Source organism: Indicator indicator, chromosome 40 (genome assembly GCF_027791375.1).
Source record: "Indicator indicator isolate 239-I01 chromosome 40, UM_Iind_1.1, whole genome shotgun sequence".
NCBI classification, from domain to species: Eukaryota; Metazoa; Chordata; class Aves; order Piciformes; family Indicatoridae; genus Indicator; species Indicator indicator.
The window spans coordinates 462,641-479,644 of record NC_072049.1 but is presented as its reverse complement, the minus strand read 5'-3'; the positions used below and the strand labels follow the sequence as shown (position 1 = coordinate 479,644).

Sequence of the window (17,004 nt, the reverse complement as noted above, 5' to 3'; positions counted from 1 at the left end):
AGGGCTGTACCCCTACACCTGGGCACTGCAGCCTGGACCCTTGCCATGCTCTATCAAGGGGCCAGCCCCGGGAGGACCTCTCTTGTCTGTAGCTCCAGGAGGATTCTCAGAAGGGGCAGCTTTGGGAAGACCTCTCTTGTCTGTGGCTCCAGGAGGGTGCTCAGAGGGGGCAGCCCCGGGGTACCCCACTGCCTGGGAAGATGCTCAGCCTGGGCTCTGCTGCCCCCCTGCCCTGCCCTGCGGTCCAGTTTCCAGACTGCCTGGAGATGCTTGGCATCAGCACTGCAGCAAGTAAAAAGGTACCACTAAGAGATGTCAACCCCAGGCAGTGCCTGGGCGACGTGTGGGGCCGTGGGGCTGCCTCCCCTCCCTTGGTTTCCATGCGCGAAGGCAGGGGGCAGGGATCCCTGTGGCCAACCCGCATCGCCCCTCCGGAGCCAGTAGTCAGCAATGTGTGTTCGAGTCGTGGCTCTGCTGAGCAGCTGAGCTCTGCTTAGTGTCGCTTTGGGCCAACCATGTTAACAGTCCTGGTTTAGAGTAGTGTCCCCTCCCGACCCTGCTGCGCTGCGCAAGCTGCTTCCCCCCACCGGAGTCCGGCCCCGTGGCTTATAGTTGTGCCCTGGCTGAGCTGAGCGAGGCCCTCCGGACCTCGAGGTGCAGCGGGTGAGGGTCTTGTTCCGTGTGGTACTTCCCGAAATGAGGTTTTTCAGTTCTCCCCCTCTCGTGTTTGGGGACCGGGCCAGACCGCAGGGCTGCTCGGGGAGCTCAGCCTGTGGGGCACAGCAGCCCGGCAGGAGTCCTGCCGGTGTGGCCGCCAGGGGGGATGCCCAGCACTGCCTTTTTATCACAGACTCCAGCTCCCCTTCTCTCCCTACCCCTTCCAACGTCGTGCTCCATCCCCATGGTTGGTGTCTCCCTGGCAGCCCCCTCGGGCAGGGGTCTGCAGCCAGACTGTGTAGTCAGAGGTTCCCAGGCCGTGTTTACACTGTGTGGTGTAGATGTTTTAGGTGTCACCCTATGTGCCCCCCGCAGAGCACATGGGCCAGCCCCGGAACGGCCCCCGGCGCAGCTCCACTTCTGCCAGCTATGCCAGGGGTGTGCCCTCCCCACACCACAGCTCCGTGCCAGGAGCCAGAGCCACCCTCTGCTCCGGTCACTGCCGTGGTGTGAGCCCTGCCATGAGCTGCGTCAGCTCCCAGTGGGGAGGCAAGAAGGGGTGGCTGGAGGGGCTGGGGGCGCTGGCCGCGGGCACACGCGTCTGTGTGGCATAGGTGGGCACAAGTCTAGCCACCAAAGACCATGATCCTTCACTCTTGCACTCACAGCAGTCGATGTACAGAGCTTGTAGTTTTCATATCGCAGAGGATTTCAAAGCCTTTTTTTTATTTTTGGCCGTTGTACATAATGGATTTAAATAATAAAGAGAGATTCTGAGCTGGTCTCGGGGCAGAGGGGGGGGAGACTCCTTCGGTGCCACCCTGCCCTCCAGGGACAAGGACAGGGGTAGAGGAGGGGCTGTAGTCCCCCTCCTACTTAAGAGCTGGATCTGATCTTGTCCTTCTGCAAAGCCAGGAGCAGCTTGAGGCATCCTCAGGAAGCTCTCCCCAGCCCTGCAGATCCAGGCAGTGCAGTGGGAGCCCAAAGGCAACAGGTCCCCTCCCGCCCACCTCCGGGGAGATTAATGTTTAATCTCTGCCTGTTTCCCCCTCCCATCTCCTTTCCATTTATTAACCTGGGTGGAGGGGGAGGGAGTGTTTGATGCCTGATTGCAAAGCAGGCTGCAGGTTATTAACTAGATTAAATGAAGGTCATGCAGTGCACGATGGGCTGGGGGTGCCCAAGCCATGGCAGCTGAATTGTGTGCACCCCACAGCCCCACATGGCACTGCCAGAGCACCTGCCACAGGTCTGGGGTCACACAGCTTTGCTCTGGGGGTACAGCTTTGCTCTGGTTGCTCCCCTCCACGGCAGCTCCTGCTGCAGCACCATCAGCGTGGCACAGAAGATGAGCACGGTGCCCTGCCCAGCATCCCCACAGCATCCCCTGCCTGCAGGATGCTGGTGGCAGCTCCACCATCAGTGAGAATTAGGCTCTGTGACACACGATGAGATCAGAGCTGATTAGTGGTTTCTTTCTAATTTGATTATTTCAGATTAGACTGAAGGCAGACTAATTAAGAGTGCATGTAGCCTACCACTCCCCTGGTGCAGGGGGGGCAGCCTGTGGTGCTGCCAGCACCAGGGCCTGCCTCTGTTTGGCCAGGGAGCCGCTTGGCAGAGCACACCCAGGCTGCCTCAAGTGAAAAGAGCATTTTCTTGGAAATGCAATTCCAGCCCTCATGTCTCATGTCCAGCTGTGATTTACCCACCATCTGCTCGGGCAGCCAGCAGAGCTGGGGCTGGAGAGGAGATGAAGGGACCTGCTGGCTCCCAGCATGTCCCAGGGCAAGGCAGAGCCCAGCTGCCAGCTTGGGCATGAGGGCACAGGATGGTGCAGCTGCCAGCAGCCCAGCCCCAGCTCTGTCAGGGCACCCAGATAAGCAGTGAGATGGTTCTGCCCCATGACCTCGCGTTCCTGCCTGCCAAAATTTTTTGGGGGGATGAGGAGGGAGATTAGCAGGCAACAAGGCAGAGATTGATTAACCCGGGGTTAGCTGAGATTAGGGGATTACGGCGGCTAAACGGGAGATTGCCAATCAGTGGCGCGGGCCTCGGGGAGGGAGCTGCAGTGCCACCGGTGGGTGCCACTCGCCACACCGCAGCTGTGCCCATCCAGCTGTGTTCTCAGCCCCGCTGGGCGGTGGCCACGGGGATGGCAGGAGGCCACAGTTCCCCCCAGTACCCGGGACCTCGCCTTCACGTAAAGATGCACGGAGCACCCCTCCTTGCACCGCACCCTGCCAGACACCTGCACCCTCTACCTTACACTGCACAGCACCCCGCAGCCCCGCAGCTGTCCCCCGCACCCCCCACGCCTTCCGGCTGCTCCCCAGGCCCCACCCGCGCTCCGGCCGCGCACTCGCTCGATTCGCTCTCTCCACCAATCGTCCGACTCGGTCCCACCCTTGTCGTACTTCTATTGGCTCAGCTTCTTTGGGCTCATCCTCATACGATAGAGCGGACCAATGAGCACGGGCACCAGCGGAGGCCGGGGGCTGGCTCCACCCCCCGCCTGGGGTACGCTGGGAGCTGTAGTCAAGCGGCGGAGATGCGCCGGCCGCCTCCGCTGCCCCGGACTACGCGTCCCGGCGAGCCCTGCGCCCGGCTCCGGGGTGGGCGGGGCGGCCTCAAAAGGCCGGGCGGCAGGCCTGGGCCGTGTTCTCGGTCAACATGAGCGGTAAGGGCACCGAGCGGGAGGAGTTCATGAGCTTCTTCCCTCAGATCGTCCGCGATCTGACGGAGGACGGCGTGGGGCACCCGGAGGTGGGCGACGCCGTGGCCCGGCTGCGGAAGGTGAGGGAGGTCGGAGGGGCCGGAGCGCGGCGGGTCTGGGCCCCGGCCTCCCCGCTCCCGGCTGCCCGTCACTTTCTCCCCGCAGGTGCTGGAGTACAACGCGCCCGGCGGGAAATGCAACCGCGGCCTTACGGTGCTGGCGGCCTTCCGGGAGCTGACGGCTCCCGCGCAGCAGGACCCGGAGAGCCTCCGGTGCGCCCTGGCCATCGGCTGGTGCATCGAGTTGGTGAGAGCCAGGAAGGAGGGCGGCCCCATAAAGCTCCCCTGGGGACCCTTCAGCCTGCTAATGCAGCCTCCCGCAGTTGCAGGCCTTTTTTCTTGTGGCTGATGACATTATGGACTCGTCCCTCACCCGCCGGGGCCAGCCGTGCTGGTACAAGAAGGTAGGAGCACTCAGGAGGCCTCTCTGCTAGGGGAGCACGGTAGGGCCTGTGGGCTCAACGTGTGGTGTGACACCTCCCTGTCCTCCTGCTGCAGGAGGGGATCGGGCTGGATGCCATCAACGATGCCTTCCTCCTTGAGTCATCTGTCTATAGGCTGCTGAAGAAGTACTGTGGGGAGCGCCCCTACTACCTGCACCTCTTGGAGCTGTTCTTGCAGGTGAGCCTGGCCCCCACATACCCCACCACAGATTTACCTTGGCTCTGGGGCTCCAGGCTGCTGCTGGGTGTTTGGCAGTGTGTGGCTTTCAATGAGTTCCATGAGTTCCTGGGATCCCAGCAGACACACTCTGCCTTCGGACTCGGAGAGGAGCTGAAATGGGGCTGGAGTTTAGGAGCTTCAGTGAACTGTTTGGATGTTCCTAGGGGACTGTGTTGAATCAGTCATAGAATCCTAGAACTGTTTTGGTTGGAAAAGCCCTCCCAAGGTCAACCCAACACTACCATGGCCATTAAACCATATCCTCAAGTCCATGTCCACACGTTTCTTGAACAGCTCCATGGATGGTGACTCCACCACCTCCCTGGGCAGCCTGTTCCAATGCCTGACCACTCTTGCAGGGAAGAAATTTATCCTCATGTCCAACCTAAATCTCTCCACCATTTCAGGCCACTTCCTCTCATCACTTGGCCTCCACCCTCCTTTCAGGGAGTTGTAGAAAGCAATGAGGTCTCCCCTGAGCCTCCACCTCTCAAATCCTTCCTTTCCTCTTCAGACTGGCTACCAGACTGAGCTGGGACAGGCACTGGACCTCATCACTGCTCCCATTTCCCAGGTGGATTTGAATCGCTTCACTGAGCAGAGGTAAGAGGCAGAAGGGGACAGAGATGCCAACTCTGCTGTGGCAGAGTGACTCTGCTTGCAGTCCCTTCTGGGTTGTCCAAGAGGGGCAATGCATCACTGAATTGCTGCTGTCACCTACCTGGCTCTGTGGAACAAGTTTGGCTCCCACTGCCAGAGTTCAGGGGCTGCTTTGGAGGGAGATGCTGCTCTTCTGCTGGCCCTGGTGGAAGGGTAGTCCTGGGCTTTGCCACTGAGCCTGGTTCCTCTGCCACAGGTATAAGGCAATCGTGAAGTACAAGACAGCCTTCTACTCCTTCTACCTGCCTGTGGCTGCTGCCATGTACATGGTGAGTCTCAGGAAGGGCCTCGAGGAGAGCAGGAGGTCTGGGAGACAGCACAAGTGAGGGTGGAAGGCAGGTGCTGGAAGGCTTTGTTCCTTTCTTCCCTCTCCTTAGACTGGGATTGACAGCAAGGAGGAGCATGACAACGCCAAAGCCATCCTGCTGGAGATGGGTGAATTCTTTCAGATCCAGGTAGGAGGCAGCTCCCTGGTCCCTTGGTGCTCCTCAGGTGCTGGGTGTGGCACTGGTGCATTTCCATCTCCATACAGGACGATTACCTGGACTGCTTTGGGGACCCAGAGCTGACAGGGAAGGTTGGCACCGACATCCAGGACAACAAATGCAGCTGGCTGGTGGTGCAGTGTCTGCGCCGGGTCACGCCCGAGCAGAGGCAGATCCTGGAGGTAGTGCCAGCAGGCTGCAAACCCTCTGGAGATGGGGAGAGGTTGGGGGTTGGGCTCCCTCCTGGAGGACCTGCTGCTCTGAAGCAGACCTGAGAAGCCGTGAGCTGCACTGTGCTGCTGCCCTGGGAGGGGGTTGATGGCAGCAGGGGGGACGTGAGGTGACTCCTGCCATGCCGTGCAGGGGCAGTGGTTGTGAGCTGGCTCTCGGCCTCATTTCTGGTGTTTTCTCAGGACAACTATGGCTGTAAGGAGCCTGAGAAGGTGGCAAAGGTGAAGGAGCTCTATGAGACTCTGGGCATGAGAGCTGCTTTTCAGGAGTACGAGGAGAGCAGCTACCGGCGCCTGCAGGAGCTGATCCAGAAGCACTCCGGACGCCTCCCCCCGGAGGTCTTCCTGGGCCTGGCTCGGAAGATTTACAAGCGGCAGAAGTGAGGGATGGGAGCTGGCTGTGGACTGCTTTGGCCTTTGCTAAGGGGCCCTGGTGGGCTTCGTGCCCTAGGCTGCAGCTGCCCGGAGCTGGGCCCTGCACCCCTCACCCCCTATTCCTGGGTGGGAATCGGGGGTCTGTGCACAGACCATGGGCTGGGACTGCTGCTGGCGGGGGAAGGGGAGAGTGGTGTAGATCTCGGCCAACCTTTGCGTCAATAAATATTAAGTTATTGCGGCTGTGGTACAAACTGGTGCGGGTTGGGCTGGGAGGGGAGGTGGATGTCAGCATCCCCGGCGCTTGCGTGACGGCGGTACGGGACCGGAGCGCCGCCTCCGCTGCTTCCCGGGTGAGGCGGAGCCGCGGCCCCTCCCTCCCGCCAGCCGCATTCGCCGCCGCAGCGCGACGGAGGTGAGCGGGGATGGGGCCGGGCTGGGGGGCTCTGGGTAGCCGCAGCAGGGTGGGGAGGGGGCGGCTGCAGCCCGGCAGCATCGCGGGGCCGCAGATCCTCCGGGGCTGGGGGATGCTCGGGGCCAGGACAAAGCTGCTTCGCCGAGACTCGGGCTCTGAGCTATCCGTTCCCCGGTTGAGGCCGCTGGTAAACGCCCGAGGCCGGCACTCTCCCACCGGCGGGGCAGAGCCGTGCGATGCGCAGGCTGCGGTGTGGGTGCCAGGGCTGCGGCAGTCCTGAGCCCTGGCATCTCCGTGGGCTGCCTGTGTCCTGGCCTCGGAGCTCCATCGGTGCCACCCTCCCTTGTCCAGGACCACCCCAGCTGCCATCCAGGGCCTTTTCTCTTTGATGGCATCTCTGAGATGCTTCTGATCCCCGAGACCCCACAGAGGGAATCCAGCCCTGGCTGCTGCTGCAGCTGCCTGCACCAAGCTCAGGTTGTGCTCTGGGGATCAGCAGCTGGCTCCTGGCTCCTAGCTGGAGAGGCCTGAGCTCAGTGGGGAGCTGTGGGGCAACCCTTCTCTGCTGGGCATGTTCCTGCTTCTCAACCCTCACATTGGTTCTCTGCTGCCAGCCCTTCCCTGTTGGGTAGCTGCTGCAAGGTCACTGCCATCCTTCTCAGCCTCTCCGTTCCGCTCCAGGTTTGTGCTGCTGCCTTCTCCCCTGCCCACTGAAAGGCTGTTTGCTGTTTGCAGGGAGCTGGATGGTCTGAAGAGAGGAGCTGTGGGGCTCTCCAAGGAGCCTTGGCACTTTGCTAGAGAGGCAGCATCATGCTGGCTCCAAAGAAAAGCCTCCTGTGCAACCTCAACCACATCCATCTGCAGCACATCTCCCTGGGGCTGCACCTCTCCCGGCACCCAGAGCTCCAAGAAACTTCTGGCTCCATGGGTGGAGGAGACCAGACCAGCTGCAGTGACTGCCCAGAGAACTATGAGCAAGTGGATGCTAATTCCAACAACCCCTCCTTGAAATGCCGCTGCTGTGAGTCCCATACTCAGCAGCTGGTGACGTTGGGGCTCCAGAACCAGGCAGCTCAAGAGGATTTCCCTGGCCTGGGTGCTGGAGAGGAGGTGGCATCCCCTTGTGATCCCCCTTGTGATCTGGCCTCCTCCTCCTCCTCCTCCTCTGTCAGTAGCTGCTCGGATTTCAGCTTGGATGACTCCCCTGTCTCTGTGTACTGCAAGGGCTTCTCCAGAGAAGAGTCGAAATCCCCTCAAAATCAACCCAATGGCACTGCTGCAGAAGATGCCCAGGATGGCCAGGCCCTGGCTGACCAGGGTAGGACATATGATGGAAGAGACGCCAACTGCAACCCCCCAGTGCTCCAGCGACCAGATGCTGGAGGGAGCCCAGACAGCCTCTGCAGCAGCCACTCCCTTGACTTCCAGCGTGAGGAGACCTCTCCCAGTGTGGTGGTGCAGGAGACCATCAGCATCTGCGCTGACCTAGACCCCAACTGCAACCCCCTCCCTGCCCCTGCTGCTGTGCCTCCACCACCACCTGCACCGAGGCAGTGGGATCCAAGCCTGAGCAGAGCTCCTGAGCTGCAGCCCCGGGCTGGCAGCGTGCCCCCACCTGTGCCTCCCCGGCCCCGGAGGCGGCTGCAGGTTCTTAGTGGGCAGAAAGCAGAGCTGCCACCCCTGCCTGTGCGGCCAACAGAGTCAGAGCCTGGCTCAGGTAACCTCTGCAAGGACACAGGCAAGAAGACCATCACCTCCTTCCATGAACTCGCCCAGAAGAGGAAGAGGACCACTCCTGGGCCTGCCCTTGCCCAGGCCAGGGCTGACCGCAGTGACTGGCTGATTGTCTTCTCTCCTGACACGGAGCTGCCACCCCCCAGTGAGCTCCTCTCCAGTGCCCCTGGCCAGGACCCAGCCCGGCCCCAGCCCCAGCAGGACTGCCCAGCAAGGCCTCCTGGCTCCACGCAGAGGGAGGTGACCACGTTCAAGGAGCTGCGGTACCGCAGTGCCTCCAACAAGCCCAAGGCTGACCAGAGGGCAGAGCTGGTGCCAGCTCAGCCCCGCTCTGCACATCTCCCCTCCCCTCCTGAGATGGCTGTGGGCTGCGACAGCTTGGGCTGGGTGCCACCCGTGCCTCTGGGTGGGCAGTTGCTAGTGGCACCTGTGAGCAGCCACCAGCTGAAGAGGAGAAGATCCGGAGCAGGACTGCAGCCCATTGCAGAGGGGCTGCTGGGGGACGCAGAGGAGGGGAGGCTGCCGCTGCGGAGCTGTGTTCCAGGAGAGTCAGGGCTGGGCTCTGGCTGCGACAAGGATGCCCTGGCTGGTGGCCTGGGAGGGCATGGTGGGCACCACTGGGTGCCAGGGGCTGTCAAGAGAGGAGAGAAGACCTGCAAAGAGGGTAAGAGCCTGGTCCCTGCTGGTCCCGGCGGGGGCTGTGCAGGGCACGGGGGAGGGGACCGTGGCCGCTGCCCGGGCAGGTGCCCTGCTCCCGGCTCAGGGGCGTTCCGTGCCCCTCGATGCTCCGTGCCGGATGGGCCGAGAGGTCGCTGCTGCCCTCCAGAGCTCTGGCCAAGCCCGGGAAGGGGACGCCCACGGCCCAGGAGTGCCGGGAGCTGCGGCTGGCCGCCGCCGGGGCTGCCCGGGGCCCGGCTGACTCCTCCTCGGCTCGCCCTGCCCACGGGCTCCCGCCGAGCCCTTCCTCTTCCCCGGCCGCCGGGGCCAGGCGCTGGGCGGGCAGCGGGGCCCGGCCCGCCCCGTTCCGCCTGCTGCCCTTCATGGTGCCCCGGCCTCTGGCTCCATGGGCGAGCGCGACCCGGCCGGTCCCGGCTCCGGTGCTGCCTGTGGTGAGCGGGACTCGGGGCGGCGGAGCACGGCCGGAGCCTTCCCCCGGCAGCGGCGCCCGGGCCCCGCCGGCTGCGAGGAGCTCCGGCCGCGGCCCCGCCTGACCCTGCCGCCGTCTCTCTCCAGCCAGGACCTCGCCGGCAGCCGCTGGAGCCGCCGCGGGCGCCGCCCGGCCGGGTGGGGGGAGCGCGGAGGGAGCCTCCTGCTGCCGCCGCGGCGAGCAGAAGAAAGGTACCGGGCCCGGGGCTGAACCGGGGCCGCTGAGCCGGCGGCGGAGGTCGCTGAGCTGGGCTGCTGGGGATGGCAGCGGTGGCACCGGGCAGAGTCGCTGGTGGGGCCTAGCTGGAGATTGGGCACCCGCAGCGCCGGGCAGGGGCAGCGCCGGGCAGGGGCGGGGAGGCTGCGGCAGGGCCCGGCCCGGCTGCCTCTCGGCGCAGGGTGCTGCGGAGCTGGAGGACTGGGGTGGGGCCGCCCTGGGCATCTTGCGAACACTTTGAGGGTCTCCTGCCCACGTCCCCGTCCTGGTCTTCTCCCCTTGGAGGCGGTCAGTCCTCCATCCCCGCCGGTTCCCACGGCAACAGCCTGGGCTGTTGGGTTACCCAGGGCCGTCCCTGGAGCCTGCCCATTCCTCCCCGGCTAGCCCAGGCCGGGGTGTCCGAGCTGCCCTTTGCTGCGGCCGTGGCTGGTGCAGCGCTGGTGGGCTGGGGCGATGTGCTGACAGTTTCCTCTCCGTTGCCTGGCAGCGCTGCTGATCGCCATCAGCACCGCCGTGGACAAGATCATTGCTCACTTCAGCACCGCCCGGAACCTGGTGCAGAAGGTGAGGGTCTGAGCTGAGGGTCTGGCTGGGCTGGGGTGGGCAGGAGTGAGGGTAAGGGAGGCTTTGGGAGCTCCAGCTGGAGGATGCCACCCTGCAGACTCAGGGTTGGGTGATGCCTCTCTCTCCCTCCCTCTCTCTCCCCCCCCCCTCCCCCCCTCTCTCTCCCCCCCCCTCTCTTCTCTGCACCTCCCTACTCCAGGCCCAGCTGGGGGACAGCAGGCTCAGCCCAGATGTGGGTTATCTGCTGCTGCACACCCTCTGCCCTGCACTCTATGCCTTGGTGGAGGATGGGCTGAAGCCCTTCCAGAAGGATGTTATCACTGGCCAGAGGAAAAATTCCCCCTGGAGCGTGGTGGAAGCCTCTGTGAAGACAGGTGAGCGTGAGGAACATGCTCCTGCAGAGGCTGGCATCTCAAGATCTTTCCAGCCCAGACTGGGCAGAGTTGTGTGCTCAGAGCAGTGACTGTGGTGTGTTCCCCAGGCCCCAACAGTCGCTCTCTCCACTCCCTGTGCTGGCACGTAGCTGGGCTGGCTCCTCTCAGCAGCACCAGGCAGAAGTTTCATGCCTTTATCCTTGGCCTGTTGAAGTGAGTAGTGGTGCTGCTGGCCCAGGCTGGCCTTGCTGTGTTGGCAGGTGGGAGCTGAGTCCCAAAATCCCTGACCTGGCTTCCCTTTGTCTTGTTTAGCATTAAGCAGCTGGAGCTGTGGATCTCTCACCTGCAGAAGAGCCCAGGTAAGGATCCAGTACCCAGAACCTTCCCACCCGGATCTTCTCCTACTTGCCAGAGTGATAATCCCGTGCCTGCTCCACCCACAGTGCCAGTCTGGGGTTTATGGATAAGGGCATTGTTATCCAAACAGCTCTCAGCGGAAGCTGTGACCTGCTGGGACAGAGCAGCTGGCCCCAGGAGGGGACAGAGGGCAGGCATGGAGCACCCTGCAGCTGCCCAGCTCTGTCCCTGTCCCCTAGGTGTGATCTCTGTGCTGTACTCACCCACGGCCTTCTTTGCCCTGAGCCAAGGCCCTCTTCCCCACCTCGCTGATGAACTGCTGCTGCTCATCCAGCCCCTCTCAGTGCTGACTTTCCACCTTGACCTGCTCTTTGAGCACCACCACCTCTCCGTGGATGTCAGACCCCTGTCCCGTCGGCTGGAGTCACCTCTGTCCCCTGCCCATCAAGGTGCTCAGCTGCAGGGCGCGGCGCAGCCTTCTCCGGAGGGTGCTGCAGGGACAGTCCTGGAAGAGGAGCTCCCCCCTGACACTCTGGGGAGGGCAGCTGGTGCAGAGGGCAGCACAGCTGCCCAGTCCCAAGCAGCTGCCTGTGGGCTGGCCCCCGGCCCCCAGGTGGGGGCTGCCCTGCAGCAGACCTTCCAGCAGGTGCTGCGCTGGGGTGGTCAGCTCAGCCGCGCTCTCCTGGGAGCTGATGGCCCCCCAGAAACCCACAGGCCTGAGGCAGGACCTCAGGATGCTGGTGCTGGCCTCGGGGGCTGGTGGGGCCAGCTGAGCCAGGCTTCCAGGATTTACACTGCTCCCAGCAAGGACAAGTTGCCCTTCGTCTGGTGGACAAAGCTGCAGCCGACTGCGGCGGATTCCAGCCCTGCCCAGGCTGCACGACCTCAAGCTTCAGGGAATGAGCCAAGAGGCACAGAGCTGCAGCTGCTTCAGGCTAAAGCTGTCCCTGAACTCCCTGCTCCAAAGCTCAGCAGCAGCACTGACACCTCTGACACCTCTGGGACCTCTTCCCCTGAAGATCTCCTCCTGCCTGCTGGAGCCAGAGCAGCCACCAAGCCAAATGGTCCAACTGCTGGAGAGAAACTCCTGGCTGCTTCCCCAGAGCCTCACGTGAGCAGGGAGCAGGCAGCACCTTCTGAGCCACGGGCAGGAGGTTCTCCTGCTTCTACCAAGGGCAGCTGGCTGGGACGGCTCTTTGGAGCCACCAACCCTTCTGCCAGGAGCTTCCCTCCCAGTCCTGACACCATCTCAGCTAGGTCCAGGTAAGAGGTGGCTTGGGCAAGCAGGGTGGGGGAAGGGGCATGGGGTGAGGAAGGGGCATGGGGTGAGGAAGGGGCATGGGGTGAGGAAGGAGCATGGGGTGAGGAAGGAGCATGGGGTGAGGAAGGGGCATGTGGTGAGGAAGGGGCATGTGGTGAGGAAGGGTTTCTCTCCCAGGCAGCCAGAGGAGACTCCACCTTGGGGCTTGCTGGCCTCAGAGGGTCTCGTCCTGCCCCTTACCCAGGTTTGCACTCCTGGGATTAGCACATTCCAAGTGCTTCCTCTCCTCACTTTGCATCAAGTCCTTCAGAGCAGCAAAGCCTCACGCTGGAGGCTTGGGGATTCTTGACAGAGGGTCCCTGCCAGCTCCCAGATCAGCAGAGTTGGAGCAGGGTGAGTGGGAAAAGGCTTTGCTTTGCTTTATGGCAGGAGACCTTCGAGCTGGCTGTCCCCCAGCACACGTGTCCTGGCTGTGGTGGTGAAGGGGCTGGCACCTGAAAGGGCTCCTGCTCAGGAACAACCCGGGAGGAAGGCTCCTGACTCAGCCCAGACCCACAGGTGATGTAGGGCCCTGCAGTGTTTGGGGCTGGGAAGCTGCTGCTGGGGTTTTCCTGGGGAGAGGGAAGCAGAGGCTGTTTCCAGACACAGCCTGGAAATCCCACACCAGTTCCTAAGGAATGAAGGTGCTCCTTGCTGCTAATTTGCACCTGGACTGCTCCCTCCCTCCCCAGGGGTTCCCTCACCTCCTGCTGAGCTTTGGGTGAATCTCTCTCTGCCTAGCTGTGGTCAGTTGCTTTCCCCAGACATTTCTGGGAGGATTTTTTTTATCTTTTTCTTTCTCTCCTGTGCTTTCTGCATTCATAGCAGCTGGCTTGGAGCAGCCATGTGGCAGCTCTGACCAAATTATGGCCTGAAACGGGGCCAGGGCGGGTTTAGGTTGGATACTGGGAAAAAACTCTGTTCTGCAAGGCACTGGAACTCTCCCTGCACTGCCCAGGGAGGTGGTGGAGTCTCCATCCCATGGGGACGTGGAACTTGGGGCCATGGTTTAGTGGCTGTGGTAGTCTTAGGCTGACTGTTGGACCCAATGACCTTAGAGGTCTTTTCCAAGCCAACAATTCCATGATTCTATAGATAGTGGCAGGTCAGAGAAGCTGTAGTGGTCCACTTGTGCTTGGCAGTGGCTCTCCACACCATGTTTGACCATCTCCCTCCTCCTCACCCCTTGCTGGCCCTGACCTTGATCTCCCTGTCCTGTCTGCTCGCACTCTGCTGCAGCTCCCAGGGGCTGCTTGGCAGCATGGATTTGTGAGGAGGCTTCTGGATCAGATCCAGCCTCAGGTGGCAGCTCTGGGAGGGGGTTGCTGTCTCTACATGACCACCAAAACCTCTCCCGAGGCCTGTGAGAGCCTCTGGGCTCCCTGGAGCGGTGACATCCTGCTGGTGTTTGCTGTGCAGGGCGGTCCGGGCGCTGTGTGACCACACAGGCACCGCCGAGGGTCACCTGAGCTTCCACAAAGGAGATGTCCTGCAGCTGCTCTCCACCGTGGATGAGGATTGGATCCGCTGCTGCCATGGGAACAGCGTTGGCCTAGTTCCTGTCGGTTACACCTCCCTGATTTTGTGAGGAGGTGGAGGAGACCTGGGGGGAGCAGCTGAGCTTTGCTGAAGCAAGGGATGGCCTCTGAGGAAGGACTGGCTTCTGCCAGGGCTCCACCACCTTCAGGGCTCCACCACCTTCAAGGCTCCACCACCTTTGGGGCTTCATCACCTTCGAGGCTCCACCACCTTCGAGGCTCCATCACCTTTGGGGCTCCACCACCTTCGAGGCTCCACCACCTTTGGGGCTTCATCGCCTCTGAGGCTCCACCACCTTTGGGGCTTTATCACCTCTGAGGCTCCACCACCTTTGGGGCTCCACCACTTTTGGGTGCCTTCGAGGCTCCATCACCTTCGAGGCTCCACCACCTTCGAGGCTCCATCACCTTTGGGGCTCCACCACCTTCGAGGCTCCACCACCTTTGGGGCTTCATCACCTCTGAGGCTCCACCACCTTTGGGGCTTTATCACCTCTGAGGCTCCACCACCTTTGGGGCTCCACCACCTTTGGGGCTTTATCACCTTCGGGGCTCCACTACCTTCGGGGCTTCGCCATCTTCGAGGCTTCATCCCCTTTGGGGCTTCATCACCTTTGAGGCTTCACTACCACCTTTGGGGCTGGCAGCATAGCCAAGGACCCTGCCCTGGTGCTCCTTGCTGCTGCCCCCTCGCATGATGTCACCACCTGCCCTAAGTGCATCCCACGACCCCCCCAGCCCTGCTGGCACCTCCACCGTGGCTCCTGGTTGGGACCTGCCTGCGTTCATCTATCCTCAGCTGCCTCCCCTGCCCGTGCCAGGGGGAGGGAAGGACTCTGTGCTCCATGCTACTCACAGTCCTCCATGTCCTCTCTGTGCCATTGTGTCCTGCCACTGTCTCCACCTCCATGTGTCCCAGGGTTGGGGCTGGTGGCCCAGGCTGGCCCCAGCTGCTGCTCTGCAGTCCCATTGCTCTGTAAATAGTTGTGGCCACGGGACTGAGCTTATTCCAGGGGGAAAAAAAAAAAAAAAGCTGGAAATAAAGGTTGTGACTCATGTGCCCAGGGGTGAGAGTGGCTCATTGTGGTTACATTGCAAGGGTTGGGGGGGGGGGGGAGGGCATCAAGAAGCTGGGTTTAATCCTGAATGACTGATGCAAGTGACTAGAGTTAGGCCCAGGAACCACTTTTGAGCTGGACTTAAACCCTAGAGGAGCATCAGTGCCAACTTCAACAGAGGGCAGCTGACACCCAATGAGACTGAGAAAGGCTGAAGGCCCACCAGGTTCTCCAGGAGACACAGGGCAGAGTGCCAGGGTGGGACCAGGCTGCCATGGTGGGACCAGGCTGCCATCTCCCACTAGCTCCAGACACCTCTCACCCTTTCTAGCTGCCCAGATGTTAGGAGGAAGTTCCTCACAAGGAGGCTTCAAGCTGTGTCAGGGGAGGTTCAGGCTGGAGAATAGGAAAAATTTCTTCCCAGAAAGGATTGGAAGCCCTGGAACAGGCTGCCCAGGGACGTGGAGTCACCAAGGTCAAACTTGATGGGGCCCTGAGCAACCTGATCCAGTTGGAGCTGTCCCTGCTGACTGCAGAGGGGTTGGACAAGATGCTCATGGAGGGTCCCATCACACCTGACACATTCTGTGCTTCCCTGACCTCTCAGCAGCAGAGGGCTGTAACCTCCAGCACAGGTTCTCTGACATGACCCTGGTGAGAGGCCATGAGCCAGGACCTGAGAGGAGCAGCTGAGGCAAGAGGGACTCTGCTCTGGTGAGACCTCACCTGGTGTGCTGTGTCCAGGTCTGGAGCCCTCAGGACATGGAGCTGAGGGAGCAGGTCCAGAGGAGGGCCATGAAAATGATCAGGGGGTTGGAGCAGCTCTGCTACAAGGGCAGGCTGAGGGAGCTGGGGGTGTTCAGCATGGAAGAGGCTCTGGGATGACCTAATAGAGGCCTTCCAGTACCTGAAGAGGGCTACAAGGATGGAGGACTGTTTGCAAAGGCCTGCACTGACAGGACCAGGGGAAATGGCTTCAAACTAGTGCAGAGCAGATTCAGATTGAATGTTAGGAACAAGTTCTGCACCATGAGGGTGGTGGAACACTGGAAGAGGTTGCCCAGGGAGGTGGTTGAGGTCCCATCCCTGGAGATAATTCAAGGTGAGGCTGGACAGGGATCTGGGCAGCCTGATCTAGGTGAGGATGTCCCTGCTGACTGCAGAGGAGCTTGGACTGGATGACCTTTGGAGGTCCCTTCCAGCCCAGACCATTCTATGATGCTATGAATGTGTGCCTCTGATGCTCTAATTCTATGATCTAGTGGGAAGTGTCCTACCCATGGCAGTGGGGTTGGAACTGGATCATCCTTGGGGTCCCTTCTCAACCTGGATCATTCTAGGAGTCTATGACTCATTGACTCTGAGACTCTTACGATTCTCTGCTCTAGTGTGAGGTGTCCCTGCCCATGGCAGAGGGGCTGGAACTGTCTGATCCTTGAGGTCCCTTCCAACCCAGACCATTCTAGGAGTCTATGACTCTGATTTTCTGATTCTATGACTCTGATTCTCTGCTCTAGTGTGAGGTGTCCCTGCCCATGGGAGCAGAGCTGGAACTGGCTGATCCTTGAGCTCCCTTCCAACCCAGCCCAATCTAGGAGTCTGTCATTCTATGACTCTGATTCTGTCATTCTATGACTTTGATTCTGCTCTAGTGGGAGGTGTCCCTGCCCATGGCAGTGGGGCTGGAACTGGCTGATCCTTGAGCTCCCTTCCAACCCAGCCCAATCTAGGAGTCTGTCATTCTATGACTCTGATTCTGTCATTCTATGACTTTGATTCTCTGCTCTAGTGGGAGGTGTCCCTGCCCATGGCAGTGGGGCTGGAACTGGATGATCCTTGAGGTCCCTTCTAACCCAAACCATTCTAGGAGTCTATGACTCTGATTCTGAGGAGGGGAGATTTAGATCAGACATTAGGAAGAAGTTCTTCCCCATGAGGGTGGGGAGAGACTGGCACAGGTTGCCCAGGGAGGTGGTGGAAGCCTCATCCCTGGAGATTTTCAAGGCCAGGCTGGAGGTGGCTGTGAGCAACCTGCTCCAGTGTGAGGTGTCCCTGCCCATGGCAGGGGGGGTTGGAACTGGATGCTCCTTGAGGTCCCTTCCAACCCTGACAATTCTATGACCTTCTGATAAGGGAATGGAGGCCATACCAAAAGAAAAACCCCATCCAGGCATCAAGTAGGAAAAGATTTTTCCATTTAATACTAGAGACTCTCTCAGGATTGAGATGCAGGCTTTTTTTTTTTTTTTTTCCATTTTTTTCTTTCTTTTTTTTTTCTTTTTTGTTTTTCCTCTTTTTTTTTTCGGTTTTTTGTTGCCTTTTTTTTATGCAATTACATCCAATGTTAAAATTGGTAATACATAATTTACAAAGATTAAACATCAAAACAATGATCTATTTTTTAAGATATGCTTCTCGTAAAAAGGAAATATATTAGCAGCATTTTTATTCTCAGC

The 17,004-nt window shown here is 60.7% G+C and overlaps 2 protein-coding genes across 2 annotated transcripts; both read left to right on the top strand.

Annotated features, from left to right (window-relative positions):
* The first annotated feature begins 3,330 nt into the window (after positions 1–3,330).
* FDPS (farnesyl diphosphate synthase) lies at positions 3,331–6,057 on the top strand. Its single transcript, XM_054396926.1, has 9 exons — positions 3,331–3,453; positions 3,539–3,679; positions 3,756–3,836; positions 3,931–4,053; positions 4,610–4,698; positions 4,952–5,024; positions 5,133–5,210; positions 5,288–5,422; positions 5,654–6,057. Exons 1-9 carry the CDS (start codon positions 3,331–3,333, stop codon positions 5,852–5,854), a joined length of 1,044 nt encoding a protein of 347 aa, XP_054252901.1. The 3' UTR covers positions 5,855–6,057.
* Positions 6,058–7,070: 1,013 nt separating this feature from the next.
* RUSC1 (RUN and SH3 domain containing 1) lies at positions 7,071–13,540 on the top strand. The gene is made up of 9 exons (XM_054397038.1): positions 7,071–8,658; positions 9,228–9,332; positions 9,845–9,921; positions 10,121–10,295; positions 10,403–10,508; positions 10,608–10,654; positions 10,892–11,915; positions 12,343–12,471; positions 13,372–13,540. Exons 1-9 carry the CDS (start codon positions 7,071–7,073, stop codon positions 13,538–13,540), a joined length of 3,420 nt encoding a protein of 1,139 aa, XP_054253013.1.
* The last annotated feature ends 3,464 nt before the right edge of the window (positions 13,541–17,004 follow it).